This window comes from Coturnix japonica, chromosome 1, assembly GCF_054131305.1.
Source record: "Coturnix japonica strain WE chromosome 1, WE-NBRP24, whole genome shotgun sequence".
NCBI lineage: Eukaryota > Metazoa > Chordata > Aves > Galliformes > Phasianidae > Coturnix > Coturnix japonica.
In genome coordinates, this window is record NC_140663.1 from 59,893,522 (window position 1) to 59,920,209 (window position 26,688).

General features: G+C 41.8%; 1 protein-coding gene across 1 annotated transcript in view; it reads right to left on the reverse strand.

Moving 5' to 3' along the window:
* Positions 1 to 780: 780 nt before the first annotated feature.
* STK38L (serine/threonine kinase 38 like) overlaps positions 781 to 26,688 on the reverse strand; it is a 46,128-nt gene continuing 20,220 nt past the window's right edge. Inside the window, exons 2-14 of the mRNA XM_015868874.3 lie at positions 20,618 to 20,762; positions 19,157 to 19,208; positions 17,800 to 17,922; positions 17,156 to 17,239; positions 11,734 to 11,857; positions 11,043 to 11,197; positions 10,085 to 10,187; positions 9,262 to 9,323; positions 8,412 to 8,529; positions 8,143 to 8,266; positions 7,182 to 7,277; positions 6,021 to 6,112; positions 781 to 4,912 (exon numbers count right to left, since the gene is read on the reverse strand). Coding sequence (XP_015724360.1) covers positions 4,785 to 4,912; positions 6,021 to 6,112; positions 7,182 to 7,277; positions 8,143 to 8,266; positions 8,412 to 8,529; positions 9,262 to 9,323; positions 10,085 to 10,187; positions 11,043 to 11,197; positions 11,734 to 11,857; positions 17,156 to 17,239; positions 17,800 to 17,922; positions 19,157 to 19,208; positions 20,618 to 20,751 — 1,395 coding nt within the window. The 5' untranslated portion in view covers positions 20,752 to 20,762 and the 3' untranslated portion in view covers positions 781 to 4,784. The remainder of the gene's footprint in view (positions 4,913 to 6,020; positions 6,113 to 7,181; positions 7,278 to 8,142; positions 8,267 to 8,411; positions 8,530 to 9,261; positions 9,324 to 10,084; positions 10,188 to 11,042; positions 11,198 to 11,733; positions 11,858 to 17,155; positions 17,240 to 17,799; positions 17,923 to 19,156; positions 19,209 to 20,617; positions 20,763 to 26,688) is intronic.

The following is a 26,688-nucleotide window of genomic DNA, read 5'->3' on the forward strand; positions in this document are numbered from 1 at the left end:
CAGCAGAGAAGGCCATTCATCAGGTGCCAGCTCCGGTTTGCTTTCAGCTGTTCAGCCCCATAAGTAAGTGTTTTATGTGACCCTGGCACAACTGCACGTGCTGCCACTGCTCTAAACTCAGGAAAGAATTGGGAGGAGTAGGACAAGAATGCTTCTGTAGTACAACTGTCTGTGGAAGCCTTTCTTAGCTAAACTACAGTCTATAGGGAAGGAAATAAGAAGCCTCTGGGGAAGAACAATAACTGTTGGGGTGCTAAGTTGTCTTTGCAAGGATTTATGAGTGCATACAGTAGTTCTGAGTAGATGGAGTGTTCTAGAATAGCTGAGTTAGGCCTGTAGGTTAAGAGTTAGTGGGCGGGGGGTTTAGGTAGGTGTGTGTACAGGTTGTCTCGCGTGCATCAGGTTTTGTGTAGAGGGTGTACGTGTCTGTGCTGGATTCAGGATGGTATATAAGGAGTGTGATGCAGCAATAAATTGAGAGAAGACATCATGGCATCCATGTTTGTGTCTCTCTCCCCCGGACAGTTGAGATCCCTGGATAAGTCGGGTTAATTGGTGGATACATCAATAACCCTTTTAGAAGCAGCTTCATGTGGCTGCAGTTGGTACAATTTGGGTAATTTTTGCTGTCCGAACATCTGACTGAGAACAGTGACACGGGGTTTCCCAGCGGCATTCAAGATGAGAATACACAAAGCAGCTCCTCCACTCCTTAGAAGTCTCCTGTTCCGGAAGAGAAACAAGGCCAGCACTCTCGCGTAAAAAAACAAGAACCGCAACTCTACAAAAAGAATGCTACTTTTATTTTCAAACGCTGTAAAAAGCCTCATATAAATTTTTATAATGCTTCTATGTAACTTTCCCAACCACAACTAATGAAATAGTCTAGGAAAAATATAGCAGTTGCCATTTTGACTCCAAGAACAAGCTGCTGTAATATATCAACATTAAAATGACAAAGTACAGTATGTTACAATGCTCGTAATTGCTCGTGTTATTGAAAAAGTGAGAGCACTTCCTAAGCATTACAGTATAACTGGGCTAAACAGCAGTATTCCCTACTTGCTGTCGCAGAGGAAAGTCACCTCGTTACAGGGAGCCAACACAACGCCCTTGTACTGCTTATGCCCATTCCTCTTAGAGTGGAGAGCTTTCAGCAAGCCCCTTTGCACTTAGGTGAATTCACCCACATCATGCTGCTCTGCTATTCCGCACTGTATCCGACGACTCAGGTGTTTGACAATTGACCTATAAAAAATAACACTTACATAACTCTCCAGCAAGGCAAATTTAACAGTGCAAATGCAGTATCAACAATGTTTGATTTGTGAATGCTGGCAATTTTTTAAGAACTCCTTTTGTACACGAATCAACCCGTGCTGCCGCTCTGTACCCAAGGCCACGCGCTCATGCCGATTGGAGATGGAACAAAGTGCAAAAGCTCAGCTGTGTTTTCCAATCCAAACTTCCTCCTCTGTTTTTTGGCGTGTTCGGATCCAGAACCTGAGATTCAGGCTCACTACTTGCACTGATGCACTCGACTCTTCCCTGCTGCAGTCTCCCCAGCAAGCCTCTGATAACAACTGCAGACATACATCCACACGTCAACAAAGTTAACAACGCTCACTTGCAGAAAATAAAGTTTGACATGGTTGCAATCATCAAGCCATTTCAGGATCTTTGGTACTCCAAGAATACAAAAAATAAATGGCACGGTGACAAACATCAGCAAAGGAAGAAAATAAAAACAGCCACCCAAACAAAAAGAGTGAAGTGAGAGATATGTCGCACTTCCATTGCTTTGAAAGCCAGTGTACATTAACCTTCTGTTCTCTTCAATCTGTCACAGTTTTATCTTGGAAAAGATTCTATGTCCCTAAAAGCAGTAGTTAATATTTTGTTTAACTCGACTTATCCATTAAAATAACGCTATGTTTTCAAAAAATAAATGTAAATTCAACTACCACGCTACAGGAGTTTATGCTAAATAGGCTGTAGGCTGTTTCCCAAAGGATGCAACTCCTATGTGAGCACTGATATGATTAACCGGCCTCGATTTTAAATGCTTATTATCTTTAGTGTTACGAGTACAAGGATTGAGCTTTTTCCCAAGTTTGTAAACCAGTGAATATGTACAGACGCAGTTGTATCATAGATAGCTTTAAATTAAATGTGTTATTTATTGGCCCTCCCTCAAACCCCACAGGAAAAACAGTCACCAGTATCACCGAGCATTTGCGGCTCCCATGGAATTTATCTTGTCTTAGCAAGCTCAAGCAAAGGCTTCTTTTTATGTAACACAAACAGGGTAACTGTGGTCTTCTGAAAAGCAGTGCTCACAGGAATTCCACTTCTGGTGCATAGTGCCCCAGGAATGGGACTGGAAATGGAATGGGAGAAAAATCCTCATTTGAATAGCAGTATCCTTTGGGGCCAAGTTTGTGCCTTGTACATATTCTGCCCAAGATCCTCTTTCTTGGTAGAACAGACCAAATGTCAGGCAAATAACTTCCTTTTCTTAGATGCCTCAGAAGCTACGAGAGCACCGGCAGAACAACATCCCAAAGTACAGAGGTGGATTTAAGTGAGCTGCTGATTTTGGACAGCCTCTGCGTGGATTCATGTTGACTCTCACTACGTTAACGTGGCTAAGAACAGCACCGGAGAATTCCAGAAGGATCTTGTCCCATAAGTGATGTTAATTATTCAAAGTTTTGGGAAGAAAAGAAATGGGAGATAGCTTAAACTGAACATTTAGACAGATTTTAGCTTAGCCATAACGTAACACTATATTGTGCAAATTGAGTGGACCTTGACACACTGGGTGCTCCTCTCCAATGAACTGCAGACTGAATTTTATTGCAGAAAATCAGCGTGTCAGATGCCTGATGGGATTTAAAATACCGAAGTAAAGATCACTGAAGAGCCCTTAAAGAACTTAAGAACTGTTGGATCGGGGAAGAGTACACACAGATCAGTCAGCCACTGATGCACAGAAACCCTTCTGGTACATTGAATTTTATGCAACAGATGAGCACTTCACAGTAAGCTTTTGAAGCATACAAATAATTCAGAGCAGCTGACACCATGGTGCCTAACAGCAATAAATATTTCTGTGGTAGCTTTATAAATAGTCACTCCCATTTTGCTGTGAAAATCAGTCTGTTGGAGTTCTCCTTACCGCATGACATGCCAAAACATCCTGTGCTTCATTCTGATGGGCGCTGCGAGGCCTCCAGAGTTCTTTTCATTGCATCCAGGGGAATAATGTAGCAATAGCGACTCTGCTTGTTCAATCACTGGTCAATTGTTCATCGCTGTAAGCCTTCTGTAACCAGAAAATGACATCAAGGTCTCTACCGTATTGAGACAGATTCAAAGCACTACAAATAATATGCCAGTACAGGCAGAGATGTGAAATTTGCCTGCAACTAGATACCAGCAAGCTGATAAAGGAATGCTGTTTGGCTCTGAACGACTTCTAAGCTGATGAGCAAAATCTCATCCAGTACACATGAGGCTCTGCTTCCATTTCCTTGACTCATCTCTGCTGTCAGTTTGTCACCAGCTTGTAGACTGAGACTAATGGTAGTATATGCTCCACCTGATTCAGCCATGGTTGGTGGTGTTTTCTGGTAACTGGGCTTCAGACCCAGCTGATCCCTTGTAATCCCATGTTTCACATTAGAGAGAGACGTGAGAAGATGATGGAGCCTACAGGAATGTGAGTCCAGTGGGGCACTCCACTTCTTCTGGCTTGGCAGAAGCTGCTACAGGTATTCCAGAAAGAGAAGGGTACAACAAGATCCCTTCTGCCTGGAACTTCTTATGGAGATGAAAAAGAAAACGCGGCAATTTCATCACTTCTCTCGGATAAGTTTTTCTCAGACAGAAAAGGATGTTTAAATTCCCAGCAGCAAAAGGATGACCCGTCTCAAAAATGAGGCAAGAACACAATCCAGGAAATGGCCATATTTTCAGAACTTGGTGTACAAAAAATGATTTCCTCTGTTACGAGTCTTTATTGTTGCTCCTTTTCCCTTCTGAATTTGCCACCACGTACAATCACCATAAACAGTAACACCATCTTCAACAACAGGGCAAAGGGACCATCTCCCTGCCCACACCCCACAGAACAGGGGGATGATCTGATCATGAAACCCTCCAGCGGGGTAAAGGATCGACACCGGACAGTGTACCAGTAGGCCCCACAGGACACTGCTATATAAAACATTCCACTGCTGCCACACTCATGGGACAACTGCAGACCACAGCTGGAATACCCTCAGAGCCACTGCTCAGAGAATGCTGAAAACGTGGGCAATGGTTTCTTATACCACATACCTAAAACCCACCAGATGAGCAGTGTAACGGCAACGCTGCATAATATGATATGTTTTACTCCTGGGTGGATTAAATGGGTTACAGTACAAACAAAGCCACAGTACAGAGGCATAATTAATTGTTATACACACATAGGCAGTGCAGTTACAAAGGGATGTATGGTTCCTTTTATTCCAGTACCTTTGTATAATAAAGTTAACAAAAATATTCAAATATTAAAAAAAAAGAAAAAAGAAAAAAAAAAAAAAAAAAGAAAGCCAGCTGGCACTGCCAACTAATTCCTGTAGTAGTAGTCTTAGAAATCCTAATCCCGTAGAATTTCCTTGTGAAACTGATGCGCACCACAGTCAGTATATTGATAACTAATGCCAAGCAGGTCTGGTGATGCAGCTACCTGAGGTTTGTAATTTTTGTGTTTTTTAGTGGGTTTGTGTTTAGTTTCACAACTTCCCAGCTTTCATGTAGGTAGGGATCGAGCCACGCTGAGTGAGCCCTTCAAACCTCTTGTAGGTATAGTTGAGGAAAACCCAGTCTTTGGATTTGTAGTCAGGTTCCGTTGTGTTTGGCACTAGAATTCAGATACAAAAATAAAAACAAAACAAAATTAAGAAGTGCTGCTTCCGAGAAGCTGTAGAATCATAGAAGAAACTGCTTGGGTTGGAAGGGATCTCAAGGATCACCACGCTCCAAACCTCCTGCTGCAGCGCTGCCGCCCACTAGACCAGGCTGCCAGGGCCCCATCCAACTTGGCCTCAAACGCCTCCAGTGATGGGCATCCACAGTCTCTCCTGGCAACCTGCTCCAGCACCTCACCTCACTCAGTAAAAATCTTCCCCCGAAAACTAGTCTAAATTTCCCCTCCTTTAGTTGAAAACCATCTCCCCTCGTCCTATTACTATCTACCTGTGTAAAATGTTCATTTCCCTCCTGTTTATAATCTCCCTTTAAATACTGAAAAGTCATAATGAGCCTGCAAGCACAGCACTTCTTGCAGGTGAAGCAAGAAGGCCTCATCAACAGGCTTCCCTGTGCAGACCGAATGCAGGTACACACATAGTGTTATCTCCCCCAGAAACAGAAGAAAAAACATTACCCGAGTTCTCTCAAGAGAACAATGCACATCGAGCACATGTTCCTATTCTAGGACATCTGCCCTGCTTACAGCTCCCACAAGGTTCAGCCAGCAGGAGAGCTGGTCACGTTCTATCCGTGAGCAGCCCACACAGCTGCTGTGCTGATCACTGGCATTCACTGCAGTGGGCTCCTATATATAGCACTCAGATTGCTGCTTTTAGAGTTCTACAACAGCATGTTCAACACTGGGTGCCAAAAACGCCGATATTCGAGCGAGCATTTGGGTATCTGGATCTACAGTAACATTTCCAGTAACACAATGTGTGTGAGATGCCAAAACCAATACAGATGTACGGGGTGTTACCTAAATATGGACTTAAATAGCTAACAGGCACCGGAGATCAACTGTTTTTGCATTGAAAAGACAGATTTCTACGCCGTTTAATAAATGTCATGTCCAAAAAAAATAGCCTTCAATAATTCTTATGGATGTTAGTACATCCTCATTTACTTGACAACAATTAAAATGAACATTAACAAGAACAAATGAACTCCAGTGCATGCTGTAGAGAGAAATTTGGAACTGACAATGGTAGCCTCACCTGGCTGTAAAATATCAGATTCAGGAAATTCATCGAAGTTGGATGTATCATCAATACTTTTGATTTCTATTGGGATTGCAGCTGGTCTTTCCCTGTAAACAAACATAAACGGCAGAATAGTGAATGTTAGGAGAAATATGTGAAGTTCCAGCTTTGTTTAATTTAGATTTTTACAGTCACAACATCCTTTCAATTTACAAAGTACAAGTTCCATTGAGTCCTTGACAGATGCCTGTTTTCTGACGTCACAAGAAGGTTTACTGGTTTCCTACCATCAGCATCCTCTCGGCAAGTCTGGGGAAAACATGCTTTTCCATTAGCTGAAACTGCATTCCACCCTCATCTGCCATACAGCTATCGTCGTGATCTCTGATGTCACCAAGAACCACTGTGGTTACCTTCATTCCACAGATCCAGCCTACCCAGCTGAGCAGGATTTTACTTGCATTTGAAACCATTAGACATGTTGCTTTACAATTTCAGCCCCCACCAGCCTGGAACTCATTCAAATACCTTTCAGCTGTAGCTCTTACTTCTGATGCCAGCATCTCTCATCCAAAATGAGCTGACTGACACGCTGCTGCTTTATTAGCTTGACACTCAGTACTCTTTAAGTAGCTTTTAAAGTCACTGAAATGATCTATCCCACAAAAACATTAAAACTGGAAAACGGCACTGTGGGAGAGTAATTAATTTATAAGTGTAAACTCTTACAGCTGTAATTATTACGATTACCATTACATCTACTTCTGGGTGGAATGAGGAATCTTTTTTGCCAGATTGCCAAATGTGGCACGAACAGATACATCACTGCTTTTGCTGCTCATTAATGCCTCCCACACTGAAAAAATAAATGAAGCTTTCCACACCAGAGGAAATGAGAAGAGCTGGACAACCACATTCTCAATCTCTGGGCTGTCACGTGCAAAAACACAGTATTACTGGAAGAGCCATGCCAAGCAATCTGGCCATTTCTGAGGCTCCTCATAACAGTAAAAATACAATGAGATCTAAAAACCTTGACTGTCAGTAGGTGCAATTCAAAACAAGAGAGAAAGTGAAAAGAATTATTCTTGCCATCATCGTGCATGAAATTCTTGTTGTCATGACTTCTATGTTTTCTATAAAAGGTATACATATATTACATATATATGTGCGTACCTGATATGTCCCCAGTCCACTCCTTCAAAAAATGGATGACTTTTAATTTCCTCCACTCCATTACTACCAATTCTGTTTTCTGAATCAGTACAAAACCTGAACAGGTGGGAAAAAATCAAGAGAACATTACAATAAATGCTGACAGATGCAAAAAAAAAAAACCAAAACAAGTGCTATGGTATCATGGAGTCTTAGCAAACTGCTTAAAATTGTTGCACCTCCTGGTTAACATAAGAGCAGCCCATTGCCCCGGGACAAACTTTGCAATACCAGCCAGACTAGGTGTCAGGCTTTGTCAGAACTTACGTAGTTTGGCTTTATCTCTATCAATACAGGAATTTTGCTTTGTCTAAAACTTACTTTAGGCTCAAATAACCTCTGCCTAATGTGTCCAAGATAAACAAAGTATATACCAAGGTTTCTCACCTACTGTTTTGACCTTGTTGTAACAAACTGCCTATTAACTAAAGATGCTTTTAAACTCAGTTTTGCCTACCTTCTTGAAATTGTGTGATTTTACCTTTAATTAGCTCCTGCCATATGCAGAAAAAAAAAGCCTAAATATAAATAGTATTGACATAACTAAATCCATAAGCCAACCTGCAAGACATACTAACAGACTGCCTAAAATATCTCAAGCTGTCCTGAACACAGACAAGAACAAGGGAGAAATCCCCAGCAGTGATACTCTGCACTCTTCACAGCACAGAACTCAGGATGCTGACAGCATCAAAGACAGGTTAAGCAAAAACAACAGAGAAACACATACTAAAAACGTAATAAAATTGTTATATACAAAGTTATGAGTAAGTATCAGCAGTAATTAAATAACTTGAACTGTGTGAGTATCACTGACTGGATTAAGAATCAACCCACAGCTTCCTTGGTGCAGAACGGAGTTAACCTAATGGAAGATGATAATGTGTGATTGAGTGGTCAGAAGTGAGCTCTTGATACTGACCTTAGAATTAAATCCTTTGCTTTCTCTGAAATGGGCACCTCGGGAGGAAATACCAAAGTTTCTTTCCAGTTCATAACTTTCCTGTAAGTTTCTTGTGGTGTCTCTGAGCAGAAAGGTGGATACCCTGCAAAAATGAGACATTAAAAACAAACAAACAGGTTTATAAGTGCGTACACCTGCACTACGTGGGAGATCAGGTTGGGTGAACTAATGGGCCCAGTCACCTCTGAGCCCTCTGAATGATTCTTGTGTTGTGCTCTTTAACTTACCTATTAGCATTTCATACATAATCACTCCTAAAGACCACCAGTCACATAGTTTGTTGTACCCAGTCTGCATAAATACTTCTGGTGCAATGTAATCTGGGGTCCCAACGGTAGAATACGCCTGGAAAATAGAATAAGCTCTTTAATAAATGAATGCTATATTTTTACACTTTGCAAAAATCTCTTTCTGGGGATTCACGTGTAGTATCTTACTATGTGTATGGTCAAGAGTGCTGAACTTGACACTTCAAGTCATCTAACGTTCCAAGAGCGCTATTCTACACAAGTAAGCACAGATGCAGAGTGAATGTCGAAACTTGGAAGTAAGTAGAAGCCATCATCCTGAATACAAAGAAAAATAGGAGTTCCGAAACTTGAAAATGGAGGTTTTTGAGACTTCTGCAAACTGCTGCTCTGTAAAAATCACAAGGATGGCTGGAACCCTAAAAATCCCATGCCTGGACAGATGCTTCGGTTTGATTTAGTTAATGCTGGAACTCCCCTTATTACCTGGCCATCCTGCACTACAAACACAGGAGGCACCACTCCAGTGCTCCACTCTCCACTGTCTTTCCACAACGCTCCCTGAAATAGTCACAGCTCTGGAAACAAAGAGATGAACCAAGCCAGCTGGCGCTCATCCTACTCTTTGCTGGTCCACAAACTGAACCACTACAGCATCTTGATTTAAACTGAATTTTGAGAGCTTGAAGAGAGCTACGTCTATAAGAGATGAAGGCCTTCCTGATTCACAAAACATAAAACAGCAGAGTCAATGCCTATTTTTTATTTATTGTTTCCTATAAATAGTTTAAAACAAAAGAAAGAAAATCCATGATTTCTATGAACTCACCAGCTGTCGCCTGTTTTTCTTCCATGTTTCTGCTTTTCTCTTTGAGTTCATATTCTGAAACGCTAATATGGAAAATAGATATCAGATATTAAATACAATTGTAAAGTAAAAGGAAAGATTGACAACAGTTCTTATTTGAAAACACAATATTATCTGACTTTAGAATGCTTTTTTCTAGAATCAAAACATCATCATCGCTGGAGACAGGAAAAGAAGCACAAGTAACCACCATCCAATCTGCAGCTGAGAGTCACGTGAATAGGACACGTGAACAGAAATTCTACGTTAGCATTTGCTAAGAATTTTACAGACTGATCTGAGATCAGTGACCCTGATTGCTGCAGCTGGTAGAATGCATTCAGATGTGATAACAGAACCTGGCAACGTTCTGTAAACAACATTTTGTAGACAACAAGAGAGAATCCAAGAAGAACTGCCAAAACATCTTATGATTGTTGTCATGGCAAACAGATGAACAACTTCACTCTTCTAAGGTTTGACGTGACCATCACTGACCTCAGTAAGCCAGCACATGAAACCCACATCCAGTCTGAGTGGGTGAAAAAAGCATTACAATACCGATACATCACATTATGCCCATAAGCATCTACACACAAACATACCAAAACACATTAGCGCTGTGGAAAGCATAATTTCTTTCTTATGAAATGCTTCCCTATCCTGAGAAACATGCATTTCGAGTCTTCCAGCTCCATGCTATCAGCTTGACTAATCACACTTAACACAGCAGAAATAAAAGATGATTTGGCACATCTGCAGCTCAAAATCATTTAAACGTTTACCCAGGACACCTTATACTTACAGAAGTCACTTGGTGGGTTGTGTGTAAGGTTCCTGTAGAACTCAGTTCTATGAGCTTTCTTTAAACCCGTGCATAGCCCAAAATCAGACAGTTTTACATGACCCTAAAAAGCACCAAAGGTGATAAAAAAACAATTTAGAAAGGTAGTTCTCAAAAAGAAAAAAGAAAAAAAAAAAAAAGCCAAGCTGTTTTCATAACTGCACTTGCCTTCTTCTCAGGTAGTGTGAACAACGGACTTGTACAGTACAGCCCAAACAGAGAAATAGTGACTGAATCTTGATGCACCGAGAGAGCGTGTTTCCTCTAAAAAGAGTATAATTCCAAAGAATGATAGTATCTGCAACAGCCAAGGACAGCCGCTGTGCCTGGCTTTGCTTTGGACCAAGTGCTACAGAGACTGGGATAAAATTCTTCTGTTTTATTTTGATGACAATCTGGTTTTAAGCAGGTTTCCAGAGATCAATGCTAGATAGTCTCCAGACCCGTGTGCAATGCTCAGTGCAACCATTTCATGGCTCACTTCAGCCAGCCAAGCAGACAGACTGGTCCCACTCATGAGTGGATAATAAAACAAAGGAGACAACTGCAGGAACTTGAGTGATTATTTAGTGTTGTCTAAATGCTTTATGCTTTCATTCTTCCTGAAGCAACTAAGTATACCAGTTTTTCATGTATATGACTAGAAGCATCAGGACACCCTACCTGGGTCTTCCCACATTTAAAAGGCTTTTCAAATACAAAAACAATCAGTCAGTCAGTCAAACAAAACCAACACAAGGGTCGCTTTGCTTTGCTTAAGTTCAAGAAGAAATACACAGTGGCCATCTTCAGCCATAACTACAGGTAGTTTAAACCAGGTATGGCACTACTGGTACCCAGTGATTAGCACCACTGCACATGGCATTATCTGCAGACTGAGATGTTTAAAGCAGAGGAAATTTACATGCACGCTACATGCCTTGGCATCCAGCAGAAGGTTATCAGGTTTAATATCTCTGTGGATGAATCCCAGCTGGTGAATAGCATCTATGGCCAACACAGTTTCAGAAATGTAGAACTGTGTCTCCTCTTCTGATAAGGTGTCTTTCTTCATTAGTAAGGTCATCATGTCACCTAATCAAAGGGAAGAAAACAGTGTGTGAAGCAGAATAGTTTAATCATGAGGCTGATTCTATGTGAAACCCTGTAGATTCCAAATTTAACCTCATAATTGGCTTTACAGCTACTAATTATACAACTGTTAATGCAAGAACCTACAAACTCAACATACTTACTCAGTAAACTGGATTAGAACGGTTAGAAAACTTAAAAGGAGTTTTAATGGATAGCCTTGAAAGACCCATCAAATTTTAATGCATAATATGTGTATAACACAAAAATTGTTTAAACAAGAGCTACTTTTTACTGTTTCTAGCTTTGTCAGTAGAAAGCAGAATTACTGTTCAATCCATGCCTATCTAACAGCTTGTAACTCTTTCCCTTCCCCAACAAATCAGCAAAGGTTTCATTACTGAGACCCTGTTTAGAATAGCATTAAAATTTACATCATCACAAGTGACAGCATGCTTACTTCTACGTTTTTAGAAGGCTTGCCACAAAAGCTAAGGAAGAAGTCCTTACATCACTCTTCAGCACAGCACATAGCTTACCTCCAGGTAAGAACTCCATGATCAAGTAAAGATTTCTTTTATCCTGAAAACTGTAAAACATTTTCACTACCCATGCTCCGTCTGCTTCAACCAATATATCTCTTTCTGCTCGGATATGGGCCACCTGAAATTAAAAAGAAAACGAACTTGAATAAAACAATAATTTGAATATTTAAACACTAAATGCCACGCTATATGTATTCCCAGCCATGGAATCATAGACTGGCTTGGGACCTCAAGGATCATCAAGCTCCAATTCTCTTGCCGCAGACAGGTCTACTACTAAACATTTTCATTATCTTTAAAATATAAGTTACTTCCCATTATTTTTCATAGTTTTTGCTCATAGGAAGTCCTCACAAAATAGCAGCTTCCATAACTTCTCAGATGTAATCTCTAGAAATGCAAAGTGTAGCTTGTTGAGCAGAACTGTAAAAGAAAGACTGTCAAAACTACTGGAAAGGAACCCAAACATTTTGCCTTAAAGAATGCAAGAACTGAAAGATAAAATAGAAGATGTTTAATGATTCCTGCCAGAAGGTACCAGTTTTCTCTTATATGTATACAAAGGGTAAATAACTGTTTCTACACAGATAGCTGTCATGGTTTTGTAATTTTGTAATTTTGCTATCAGTATTCCACATCATAACATCATGTCAAGTATGGATACTTCTGTTGAATGTGCAGTCCACAGAAGAAGACTACATATCCCAGAGAACAACAGGAGTAACAATAAGTCACGGGACCAGGACTCTATATAATCTCATTCCCAGGCTGGAGTGCCCTCCTTCTTCTCTCGAACTTCTCGGAGAGTGGGAAGCGTTCCAGCCGTGTCGCCTAGAGTTCACAGTAGGCCTCTCGGTTTTTCGGAGACTCTCTCTCTCTGTTTCGTTCGATTTGTTAGCCTTAATTATATTATATTGTGTTATCTTGTATTTCGATATCATATTTAGTAAAATAAGTTTTTCCTCCTTAGATTGTCGCTGTTTTATCCCACTCCCCTTTTCCCCCTCCTTTCCGGGCCCCGGGGGGGGGGCGTGGGGTGGCTTCCCCTGTCACGGGCATAGGTAAATCTAACTAACCCGTGACAGATTTTTTGGTGGAGAATGCGGGCATAGAGCTTTTTAGCTTTTAGAACAACTCTCTCTTTGCTCTTAAAGAGCTTCGTTACGGGAGTGTTGGGAGTGTTATCTTTCCGTAGCTGCTCACGGAGAACGTGACCTTGAAATACCAGACAAATTGTCAACATTAAGGGCTGCTGTACATTCTCAGCATTGCTATCTAACTTTTGTGTAGAAAACAAAGGGATTTCTTTCTCCCTTAGAGCAAAGCTAGCTAGCTCTGACTTTTACAGAGCCTGCCAGCTATGAATCCACTCTTCATCCCAGTTGCTCTGTTTAAGGGATTGAAAGCAATTATGATCTTCTTAAAGTATTGGTCAACTATTAACACTATAATTTGGTGTTGTGGAATTGTGCAGATATATAGCCTAGTAAGGTGGATACTGATGGAGACACCTGCCTGGTACTTTTACGAGATGTGGTATGGTCAGAATTTTGGCATCTACACCCCAGATGAAATTGTGAATCTTACAAACACTTGCATCCCAGATGGAACAGGCAATTTTACAAATACTTGCATCCCAGATGGAACAGGCAATTTTACAAACACCACCATGTTTAATTCATTGTACAGGCTAAATAAACCCTTTTTATTTAGGTTGTACTCTCAGATTTCCACACGCTTTTCAATAACTGAGATAGGGTTCATACTTGCATTCATGTTATCACTATCAATGCATGCATATATGTTCCTATGCATTCGTTCTATGCGGAAGTCTCCTCCAGAACCAGAGAATGATGACTGGCAGGGAATATGGAAAGGTTTAGGAAAAGTCTTAGAAGCATGGGGACCCGCAGTGTCATGGGATTTCACTCTTGAACACCATATTAGGTCTTGAGAAACAAGTCCTGTGGCGACATGGCACCCCAGAAAGAATTGAATCTGATAATGGGACACATTTCAAAAATTCTCTTATAAATACTTGGGCCAAAGATCATGGCATTGGGTGGATTTATCATATTCCCTACCATGCACCAGCTTCTGGTAAAATTGAACGATATAATGGGTTGTTGAAAACTATGTTGAAAGCAATGGGTGGTGGAACATTTAAGCACTGGGAGAAGAATCTGGCAGAAGCCACTTGGTTGGTCAATACTAGAGGATCTGTCAATCGTGATGGTCCTAGTCAATCTAGCCCCCTACACACTGTAGAAGGAGATAAGGTCCCTGTTATACATGTAAAGAACATGTTGGGAAAAGCTGTTTGGGTCCTTCCAGCTTCTGGAAAGGGCAAACCTATCCGTGGAACTGTCTTCGCCCAGGGACCTGGGTGCACTTGGTGGGTAATGCAGAAGGATGGGGATGTTCAATGTGTGCCACAAGGGAATTTGATGCTGGGGGAGTGCAGTCAATAATTTTATGTATCTATATATATATATATATGTTTGCATGTGTAGTGTATTTTAGTTATTATAGTTGTACATTTAGTTATGTTACATGCAATTTTACTATTTAGCTATCACAATTTTACATACGTGTATATATATGTATATATATGTATATATTAACCATGATGTAATAATGTAGAATAAGGGGTGGAATGTCATGGTTTTGTAATTTTGTAATTTTGCTATCAGTATTCCACATCATAACATCATGTCAAGTATGGATACTTCTGTTGAATGTGCAGTCCACAGAAGAAGACTACATATCCCAGAGAACAACAGGAGTAACAATAAGTCACGGGACCAGGACTCTATATAATCTCATTCCCAGGCTGGAGTGCCCTCCTTCTTCTCTCGAACTTCTCGGAGAGTGGGAAGCGTTCCAGCCGTGTCGCCTAGAGTTCACAGTAGGCCTCTCGGTTTTTCGGAGACTCTCTCTCTCTGTTTCGTTCGATTTGTTAGCCTTAATTATATTATATTGTGTTATCTTGTATTTCGATATCATATTTAGTAAAATAAGTTTTTCCTCCTTAGATTGTCGCTGTTTTATCCCACTCCCCTTTTCCCCCTCCTTTCCGGGCCCCGGGGGGGGGGCGTGGGGTGGCTTCCCCTGTCACGGGCATAGGTAAATCTAACTAACCCGTGACAATAGCTCACAGTTTATACTCAGAAAGGTAAGCCTACAAAATCCATTTGCAAGAGTGATGAGTGCCTAAACTAATTACTTGTAAAACCTCCTTTCTTCATCACTGTTAAAGAAACAGCTGACACAAAGAGAACTATTTTGCAGCCCCCAAACCCACACATTATTAATTGTGTTTGAACCACTTTTCAAATGGCACAAAGAGACTGCTCCTATCTGTGTGCACGGTGAAGCTTACTCCAACTGCATGGCAAGTGCCTTTAGCCAAGGAGAAAAGGGCTGAGACGAGTCTCGGTTGATAGAGATGACTATAAGTAGCAATGAGAGCTGGATGGCCACTACTGAAGAAGGGCCTGGGCTCTTTTATCTGGGGGAAAAATTGAAGAGAAGATGGAGCCATTCCTTCAAGTGGCATATACAAAGCCGGCCCAGAATTGATACAGCCACCACTGCTGCTGTGGCAGGTCCTGGGTAAGTGACTTTGGGAATGATTGATCATACTTAGGATATTTCAGTCCCAGCTGGGTACTGGACAAACACACTGAGAGCTGCAGTCCCATGAGTTCACTGGGAACTAATAAGACCACAGAAGGACATGTGCATTACTAAAACGTACCCTCACGGCAGAGAAAAATGAAAAACATACATCCGAAAAAACATCTATTGACATAAGTGACAAGATTTTTGTATTCCATATAACAGGAAGCGGCTTCTGGAAAGAAAACAAGTACTATGTGCCACTATTCCAGTTCCAGGAGGTATCTCCAATAAGCAGCAAAAAAAGTCTTCTGCATCTTTCTCAGTTCAAATATCTTTTTGATGTGTCTTTTTCACAGGGCTGTGGGTTCCCTCTCAGTAGTAGATATTCAAATTCAATTTATCTAGCCATATCTATTCTCTATAGTCTCACTAAATAAATATATATATTTCTATCAGGCATTCTCCCATTTCTAAACATAGCTACAAGCTGTAAAATTAAGAACTTGCTTAAAAAGCAGCCAGAAAAATGTCCAAGTGACACCACTCTTGAAAGTTGTAACTTTCTTGTATTTGCATCCTGTGACACTTCCCATTGAAGAAGCCTGGCAATGAAAGTTATGGCAGATAAATACTCTGCAGAGGAGCTTGCAGCTCCAGTCTAAACACAGAGGGTGAGCTGAGCCTCTTTGCCACATCAGGTTATGAAATGGGGCAAGGTTTCAGCCAGTGGGGTGCACACATACTTGCCTCTGGGGCACACAATACTGTTTTTGTTTCCTACATTTAGAGATCAGGGTTGCAAAACAAAAACCCTGGATAAAAAAGAAGTAGAGGTACTAATACTAGTACAGGGGAATATAGTATACAAACCAATCATGGGGTTTGGACACGTAAGGAAGAATCATGGAATGGCTTAGGTTGGAAGGGACCAAAAAGATGATATGATTCCAAACCCTCCACCATGGGCAGGGCTGCCACCTAACAGCTGAGGCTGCCCAGGGCCCCATCCAACCAGTCCCTGAATGCCTCCAGTGATGGGGCATCACAGCTTCTCTGGGCAGCCTGTGTCACTGCCTCACACCACCCTCAGAATAATGAATTTCCTGCCCTGTCACTACACTCCCTGATGAATACAGTGCCTTCCCAGCTTGAGGTACTGATAGGCCACAGTGAGGTCTTTCTGGAGCCTTCTCTTCTCAAGGCTAAATAACCACAGCTTTCTCCACCTACACTTTCGCTTGAGACATCCACACTTGATTTGTTTTCTTTGTGGTGCTAAAGAGCTTGCTGTGTCCTATCAGGAATTCACAACGAATTCCTGATTAGAAAGCAAAAGCAAACAAAGCAAACAAACAAGGATCCAACTAAAAAGCAAAACAAAAGAAAAAGAAAGCCAAATAATGAACAACCCGACACCTCCTGGTATCTGAGGACCAAAAGAAAACATCGTGCATTCTCAGCTTTTACTTTGGTTTTGCAAGAAGTGTTTTCTTTGAAATGTAGTTTTACAGATTAAGTGCCACAGGGCGTGCACTGATAAAGGAGAAGACTAGAAGAAAAAAACAACATCTTGATCACTGTTCCAAGCAGTTGTAAACAAAACATTTTCAAAATGCTGTTACATGACCTTATTTCCTACCTACTACTTCATACTGAAATTGCAATTTCATAAATGCCTTGGACTGCAGTTCAATTACAGGGGCTATAGGATTGGAAAATACTACCAAGCAGAGCTCTGGAAATTTTCTAGGCCACATAACTTGGAAATCAAGGGGAATTATACAACACAAACCTGTTCTTTCTCCAGCATATCTGCTTTTCTTAGTATCTTCATTGCATAAATATGTCCTGTATCCTTCTTCTGAACAAGACGTACCTTTAATGAGAAAAACAACCCAATCAGTCTCATGTACCCCCATATGAAATATAGAAGAAGGCTCTAAACTGGGAGGCATGGAAAGGTTCTTCTGTTAAATATTGAAAAACATATGGATAAAAAAGTTATTTCTACATCATGTACAAAGCCAACATGAATGATGAACAGGTAGTTGAAGCAATTGTTGTTAGCAGGCACACTGGAGTCCAGGTAGCTGTGAGATTGTATATGCTACAGTTCAGTAACAGGCACAACCATCACGTAATACAGGGCAAGATTTTTATGGAGCAGGGCAAATCCTCCATTTTAAGAGGGCTGCCTGAGCACCATCAGCTGTGCCTAACATGAAGCTGTGGGAAGCTAAGACCCTTTCCAAAGGCCTTGATAAGTCCATGCTCATAACTCGCTGTTGGTCTTACTACACTTACACAATTACCCAAATGGAGGTTCTCCTGAAACAAAACTGTCTGACTGGAACTTTTTGTTCCATAGTTAAAATATCTTTGCTTTTAATTTTCAATCCAATTTTAATATCCCATTCAAGACAGAAAGCCACAAACCTCCCCAAATGCTCCTCTTCCTATTACTTTCAAAGACTCAAAGTCATCCAAGCCAAGTCTTGTTCTCTTCAGTCGCAGAAACTCTGTTTCTTTGCGAGCGTGCTGTGACCTGCGCAGTTTTTTCTGAGAAAATACATACAGGAGAATTCAAATCATTTAACAGAAGGTCAAGATACATAATCACTCTTTCATTACGGGTACAGGGAATATGAGAAAGAGAAAATATTTCTGAATTTCTTCAAGTGTGATGCACAAACACAGTCTTTCATAGAGAGGCCTCATGCCTAGATCTTGTTTTATTTTTGGTTGTTGCTTGGATATAGAGAAGCAGTGATAAAAATCAATGAAAAAAAAACCCATATTGGTTCAAAGTCCAGCAGTCCAAATGCCAAAGTCACCAGCTAAGGCAAGGACTCTGTTTTTGAGCAGCATAAAACATCAATAAAAGCTAAAACCTGCACCCCAACAGACACAGTGATGACAGGTAACAAGGAACCTAGGCAGGCACCAGAAAGCCAACTTATGCTATCCTACTACAAAATCTATTTATTTTACGGCAAAAAAACCCAACAACTTGCATTTGAAAGAATGATCTATCTCAGTCCTGCTGTATATTTTGTCCTATAAAAAAACATCAAAGGGATTCACCTTGGGAAAAGACGACTACCAGCCTATGCTCCCAAAGACGCCAAGATCTCAGAGGCTGTTAATGTTATTCAACAACCAGGCCTGACAGATTTTGTACAATGAAGGTGTCACTGGAAACCACGAGATGGCATCAGACACCCACGTTAGCTTTTCTCTCTTTCCAGAAGTTACATCAACCCCACAAACTTGAGAAATGACCAGAAATGACTAAGATGACACTATTTATTCCAGTATCTATTCCGGATGCAGTATAGGCAGAAATGAAACGGTCAGCCTCAGAAAAGTACTCAGACATGCCCACGTTCAAATGTAACAAGGAAGTACCTCTTTTATTGTTTAAATCAAGGGGAAAGAAAAAAAAAGCCTCAGCATTTTGCTTTCTACCCAGTTCTTCCAACTGCACCTCACCCTTTCCTTATCTGAATGCCAAATTACACGTCTCACAATTTTTAACTTTGAAAAACGCATTATAACCTTGCTGTGGTCGTATATTTCATGATGATTAAAAGCAGCACAAAGAGCACCTTAGCTATTCAAAGCCTCATATTTAAGCATATGCACAGCTTCCCCTTGTTATTTACAAAAGCAGCACTCACCAGATAAACTTAATGTGACGTCAGCTAATGTTCCCATAAACTCAAACACCAGCTTTCAGAAATGCGAACAAAAAGCAAAGCAATCTATGCAAAGGTTACTCAAGTAGTATTACCTCCTCATCTGCTAGGCCTTCTTCATCCATAGCTACTTCTAGCTTCTTCTGCCTGCAAAGGGGAAAATCAAGACATGCATTTATTTTTAATTAAAAAAAACCCAACACCCCATACCATAGCACTACGGACTACTTTACATAGTCCAGATACCAAAGGATTTGCTTCAAACAGAAGTATCAAAACTTATTGCCCTCTCCACGTATTTACTCACTTGTAAATATACTGAAAATGTATAAGTAAATTCAAGCTCTTACTTATGTGCTTGTGGGATTCCTCGCCTCCCAGCACCCTGCCTGGACTAGAGCTCACTGCTCCTGGGCTCCTGCAAATGGTGCATGGCTATGCGGGGTTGTGCCAAGTGTACAGTAAAGCCTGGGGCACCCCATAGATGGGGGTGGCAACACATGTGGCAAGGGAGCCAGCATGTCTCCTGGAGCTCCCTTTGCTCATCCCAAGATGTCTCTCTCTCTGTATAGCCCTCAAGGTGCAGTTTCATGAAGTTGGTTGTCCATTGGTAGCATGTGCAAGTTTGAACAGAGGGCGCCAGGCTTCTTATCTGCATTTCAGGAGGTGCAGCAGGATCCCCTAAATTAAAGACTCTCTGCAGACAGTCTATCTGCCTAACTAGAGGCAAACCAATTGCATGGGATAATGACTAAGTGTGATGAAGAGGGAAACCCTACTGCTTAGCTGAAAGCCCCTCAATTAAAAACATATTAGCAAGAGAATGATAATTTCACAAGGTGACGACAATTTAGAACACAACATTCATTAAAATCAAGTGTTTAGTGCTTTGACACTTAATTCAAGCAGCACTTCAGCACAGTGGAGGCAGAACTGTGCAGCAATAAGAGGAGCTAAAGCAGGGATGACTAACGTGCTCCCTTGCACAGAGCACCAGTCAGTGCCACACAGGAGAAATGTAGGGGTGGGTATTATGTCATCCCTTAAACTCTTTCTTCCCATCCATTTCTTCCTTCCCTACTTCCCACATGCTCCTTTCTGCAGACTTTATGAGTCTTAGCATGGGCAGAGCATGGAGAGACACCACAAGCCACTGCCTTACACTGAAACACGTAACTATGCATCAGCAGCTCCGCAGCATCTGCCTCTGTAGGGTTTATTCCCTATGGAACACATGAAGGGATCTGAGGTTGTCAAAACCACATGCACAAGTGAAAACCTCACACGTGCTGAAAAGTGAGACCACGTGCCTACTGGTTTCTACAGTAGTAATAATTAGAGGTGGTGGTTAATCACATGAGAATTTGAAGAGTGGAGGTCCTCAGTCATTTGGGGACTGCTCGGTGCAGTGGCAGGAGATGTTCACGGGTGATTGTCTCCTCACTACCATCAATGAAAAAAACTCCTAAGACCTGCTCTGTTCACAGTGCTGAAGGTGCCCCACCACCAACATCCAGCCAAGAAGTGCTAGGGAGAAGTGAAAGCAGAGTGGGTACCTGGTTTCCCTCTCTTCATGCTGGATAATGAGGTTGCTATAGAAGTTCTCCAGTGTGAGCTTGGCCACCGTCACTCTCTCGCGGGTGTGGTTACTCATGGGAAAGGATGTTGTGGTCCCTGCAGTCATCGCCATGGTAATACACACTGAAACAAGAGCACAGCAAATCATTACGCACTTGGAAAAACACAGACATGCACCCCTCTTTTCCACCACCCATCTCCAAATTCTTAGATGCTATAGATTTCAAGGAAAAGCACAGTTCTTTATATGTAAAAAAAGCATAAAAAATGTATTGCAAAAGTATTTTCAGCTAGCAAGACTCATTACCCACTCTCTAAAACAAATAAAGCATTGGCAAAACAAAAGGTGAATCATAGGAAAGAGCTATGCAGGCTCTGGACAGCTCATCCAGCCATAAATTAGGAAGATGTTTGTCCAGTAGGCTCGAGTGCAGCCCAGGGAAGGAAAAGGCAACAAGATAAAATGAAAAAGTAAATGAAGAAACCCCCCTTGCTTTCTACAAATCACTATGTCTAAATGAAATAATGAATCATAGAACCATTAAGTTCAGACAGACCTCTGAGACCATCAAGTTCCATTGCCAACCTATTCCCATTACGCCCGCTAACCATGACCCTCAGTGCCACGTCTACACATCTCTTGAACACCTCCAGGGACGGTGCCTCCACCAGCTCAGTGGGCAGCCTGTGCCACTGCATCACAGCTCTTTCAGAGAAGAAATTTTCCCAAATATCCAACCTGAACCTCCCCTGGTGCAACTTAAGACCATTACCACTCATCCTAGAAGAGGCCAAACCCCACCTCGCCACAGTCTCCTTTCAGGGTGTTGAAGAGAGCAGCAAGGTCTCCCCTGAGACTCCTCTTCTGCAGACTAAGGAGTCCCAGTTCCCTCAGCTGCTCCTCGTAAGACTTGTGCTCCAGATCCCTCACCAGCTTCACTGCCATTCTTTGGACATAGTCCAAGGGCTCACCTTATTTCAAATGGAAAACTTATGTTTCTTGTTTTATCTTTGAAGCAACACCAGCCAAGGAGAACAGACCCCTTTCCCCACCAGCAGTGCATGAAGTAGCCAACATTTCAGCTTAACCCTTGTGCTATGCAGACAACCCAGCAGGGGGTTCCTGCAGGGCCCATGCTTTACAGAGTTCCTGATGTATGGGCTCTCCAACTCTGGGTCAAATCTTGGAAGAGCAGACTTGAAACACAGCTGCAAATGCATAACCTCTGGAGATAAAGTACTTCTTGGTTAGGGCACATGGTTCCTAAGGCCTTAATAAGCAGGAAGAGAGAAGAAAAAAAGAAAATGTAAAGCTCGTGAAGACATCAGCCTTTCCATCTGAAATCTGAGGAGCTGAGCTGTGCCCTTGTAATACTGGACAAAGCATCCTAGGGCAGCCACAAGCCTCTTGCAGGTGAGCTAGGTTAAAAACAATGCAGTTTGTCCTAGGAGGATTGGTGCCTCACCTGGCTTTGGGCTGACACACACAAGGAGAGTTGCTGTCCCACTGCAAGGGCAGCCACAATTACCAGCACCTCAGCGTTGGTTCAATCAAGATTGGGTGGTTCTTTCTGTTTGTTTGTTTTCTAATGGAAAACTACACAGAAGTAAACACTCTTCCTTTTAGTTGTTTCTATTTTATCAGAGGATTTTGAGAAAGAGGAATCCTATATTAGGTTTATGATCTTAAGGAAGAGTTTAATACCCTTTAAGGTGAAAGAATTCAAATTTTAGTTTGGTAAAAGAAATAGATGTGTAACTTTTCATCACAACAGGAACACTGTTTAATTCTGCCTCGCTTTTCTGCTTTGTTTTGGATTTGACAGCTACTGTGAAGCCAGCATTTAAACTTGTGGATTTGTAATTGAATTTGGTGTGACAATAAGATATTTGTTGCCAGACATGCAGCTGTTGTGTCACACATAAAGGCTTTTTATAACATTAGATGGACATTATTTTAGCTGGGTATTTCAGTGTGAGAGACTTCAGAGCTTGGAGAATGAGAACGTATCTCTACATAAACGTACAAAGAGGTTTTAATAGCATTACAACTGCAGATCTTTCTTTTTTTAATCATTATTTTGTCCCCTGCAGTTTCCTACTAAAGAAAGATGAGAGCTGTCAGCTGTCAGTAATCTGCACTAAAAGTGCAGGGGTTATATTTTCCACACGAGCACATACCCCATTCTGGACACTATTCCAAAAGTCAGAGAACTTTGTAGTAGCCTTACTTCTTCCTTGATAGGTGGGGAAAGATAAACATAAAGCAGGTATTGAAGAGCAGGTTGATAACACCCAATCGAACACAACAACTGCTGAACACACATTGGCATCTGTGTGTGTTCAAAAAGTGATCCGATAGAGAAAAATCTCACCTCCTGATTGCTTTAGAGCATCCGGGTTAGCGTAGCATCAACCCAAGCTTGGAACAGATTAACCTTTCCTTAAGGTAAAGCAGGCCCTATCACCAGGCAACATGCTATTTACCACTCGCACGGCTTCTATTCCTGGTAGGATAAAATAACACTGCAATTTTGTTTCCTGTTAATTTGTTTTCCCCATGCTCCTATACTCACAAATGCAGACGTTACCAAATAGCAAACCTAAGTCACTTGATTTTATTAAGCCTGTAAAAAGGAGATAACAATTCTGGCACTAGCACACCCTGCTATATATAGCAGGGCTGAACTCCACTGTGGTCCTAGAGCAGGAAAATATAGAAGACAGCCCAACCAGTAACTTGGGGAGCTCAGAAAAAGCTATTTAACAGATCAGTACCTCATATCAAGCTCAGTGCCACGCCACGCTGCATGCCCACATGCCCAGGAGGACTACACGAGGAAGAACCAAGCAGACTTCTGCTCACTTTGCAGTTGGTGCCTTTACCCAAGTGGCCACCAATCTGCTCCAACGCTATGGGGAAAAAAACCTTTGTAAAAGCAGAAAGTGCCTTGAGCTCTCTGGGTTTCCCAAACTAAATGGGAAGGAGTGCAGAGGCAGTGGGAGACCCAAGGTACTACGCATAATCCACTGTCAGCTCACAGCAGAGAACATCCATTCATCCTTTTTCCTCCTACCTTTGTACTTCCACTAACAAACCCCAAAACAAAGCAATCAAGTAAAATCCCTAAAAATACGGGCTTTATGAAACAGAGGATACCTGAGTGGATAGAGGCAGAAAGAAGCAGCTTCAAAATGGAACCTTTTACTAACCTCACCAGATGAATGGGAACATTTTGAAACTCATAGTTCTTGGAAATGCCCTCAAAAAAAAAAAAAAAATGACAAATTCAACCACAGAATCACAGAATGACCCAGGTTGGAAGGGACCTCAAGGATCATGTAGTTCCAACCCCCCTGCCTGGCAGGGCCACCAAACATACACCAAGTTCATGCTATCTGCATAAGGGCAGTATTGTCCTCCTGCTGCATTGCCCAGCATCACAGTAGACTCCCTGCACCACGAGAAGGTCATGTTAACCACCCTGCATTTGGCTGAAGACTTCTCTTTCCAAAGGGCCCGTTGCTTTGGAAAACAAAAAATGACACACCACAGGCTCTGGCTGAGACGTCAAAAAAAACCCTAATGGGAAGGAGACAGTGTGCAGCTCCTGGGACAAGGCCCCTGAGCTGCCAAAAGTAGAGAAATCATCTGTAGTGTTTGGCCTAGAATCCATGCTCACACCTCTCTGATGGACAGCTAAATTCCCAGCACAAGGCCAAGCCTGCTCATCTATGGTACCTACAGCATGGGCACATAGGAAAGACGGGTGAAGTGCTGCAGGACTGAGACAATGAGTGGACATCTGACCCCAGGATGCAGGTGCAGCAGCATGGAGGGTCCAGTCTTTGCTCCAATCTATCACGGCAGCTCTAAGTCAAAGCCTCAATGGACTCTTCTAGCAGTGCTTCTGCCACTGAAAATTCCATGCCCAGCTCTTGCTGCACAACTGGTGGCTCAAAACTCATGAGCACACCAGGATACTTCTTGGCAGCTCCCACAGCCCATCATTAGTGGTTTCATATTAGACTTGTAGATTGAGGCTCTAGTTAATCAAAGCAAAATAATGGATGCAAACAATCCCACTTAGCACAGAAAATAAAAGATGGAAGAAATGGAGGCACCTGGAGATCTAGTCTCCCCAAAAAGAAACACTTAACCCTTTAATGTGGTCACCTTCTAATCAGGAAGGACAAGAACACAAAGTCCAAGTCTCTTGCACATAACCTCTAGCTTTCTCAGTCAACCTTGGGCATGCAGAGGTGGGGGAAGGCATAAAGGTATCACCTGCCAGGAAGGAAGCACATGCGTTATCACCCTTTGGGAATTTCAGAGCATATTTTTACTTACCCAGATGTGTTACAAGATGTCAAGAAATGCACTTTATTACCTTATGCCATACTTTCCATCCAGAAGGACAGGTATGTGCAGTAGACAGCAAAACCTTAGCACTTTACATCACCAAATACTGAACCGTGAATGGTGAACAAGCCAACATCTCAATAAGAAAGGTGACCCTCCTTCCAATAAGACAAAAATCCATTATTTCAGATCCTTCTGACACTTTTCTGACCTTCCACATACATTTTTAGCGACTTCTCATTTCAAAGAGAGGAAGAATACGTGACAGCATGCTACATGCAGAGAAAACTACAGCCAAATGTTTCATAAAGAACACTGCCTTTCTTAACACAAGGTTTCACATTTCTCAGAATACTACATTAACCAATGTGATCAGCTCTCGCTCTCTTACACAAACTATTAGAAGAAAAAGCAAGTTTGTGCAAGCTGGACAGTGGCAGCATGACAACTGGGCTACTCTTCAGAGCCAGGCTAACTCTGAAGGTGCCAGCCTCCTTACAGGCAGGTCTCCTGCACACTTGGTTAACATCATATAGCTTGGTCTATCTATCTATATCTGTGTAAGCCCAGACTTGGTATGTAATCTGGACCTGAGTTCTAAAAGGAGAATAGTCTTATCCTTGAAACCATGCAAGTCCTAGAGTAAGCTTACTCTGGGCTCATTACTAAATGCATATTTAAGTTAAGGAGCAAAAAGCACAATTCTTTCAGAGACAAAAGCAAGCCTTCCTCTATGTGACAGAACTGTGGTGCCTTCCTCATGCTTCTGGATCTCTGACACCAATTTTACACGAAAAGCTACATATATGTAAGCAGACAGTGAACATCAATCCTTCCTCTCAAAAAGGCTATGTCACTCCACAGTAAAGCCAATAGTTGTTTTCATTTATATACTCAAGCACATGCCTAGACCCTAGCAACTATGGAGCCAGTTCCCTACTGCAATACAAGGAATAAAACTGCAAAGTTTAGAAAAATTTCCATTTACAATGAAATTTTGGCTCTTGAGTGGAAAACTTTTGGTGAGGAAGATGCTGAAACATATTTCTGCTTTTGAAAAGACTTAATTTTCTTAGCAAAATGCAGTTCATCATTCAACTTTCTCCTGAAACAAAGCAAGCAAATGGCATTTTCAAGAATCAGAAATTAAAAGAGAGAGATCCACATTTGGTGTCAGACCTGTTCTAAAGTAAACACGCACAGCACAATACAGTGGTTACCTTTAGAAATGCCAGAGATCAACACTGCACGTAGCACTGGAACTCTTCTGGGTGAGAAGCCAGAGTACGCTTAGTAATGCTGTGTGGCTCTGGACAGATAACACAGCCAGGCAACCAGTAAAACCGGGCACAAAAAGCAGTGGTGACCAGGGTTGCATCTAAGGAATAAGGTGGTGTCTGGGGAAGAATATGGATACAGCAAGGCTGGATGTCTGAGCACTAGCCCTGCTGGCTCCAAATTGTTTGGATTCCCTTAAAAAGAGAGGCAGGATATATATATATACACACACGCATATGAGAAAAACAACCCACCACACACAAATAACTGCATGATTCACACCAAAAAACAGTGGGCAGGGACAGATAAATGGAATAAGCAACTAAAGGCTCGTCAGGATAGGGTGGTGTGACACAGCAGCAAGAGGGGAGGAGCAGCAGCTGGAGCAGAGCTGCCCAGGTTCTGCAG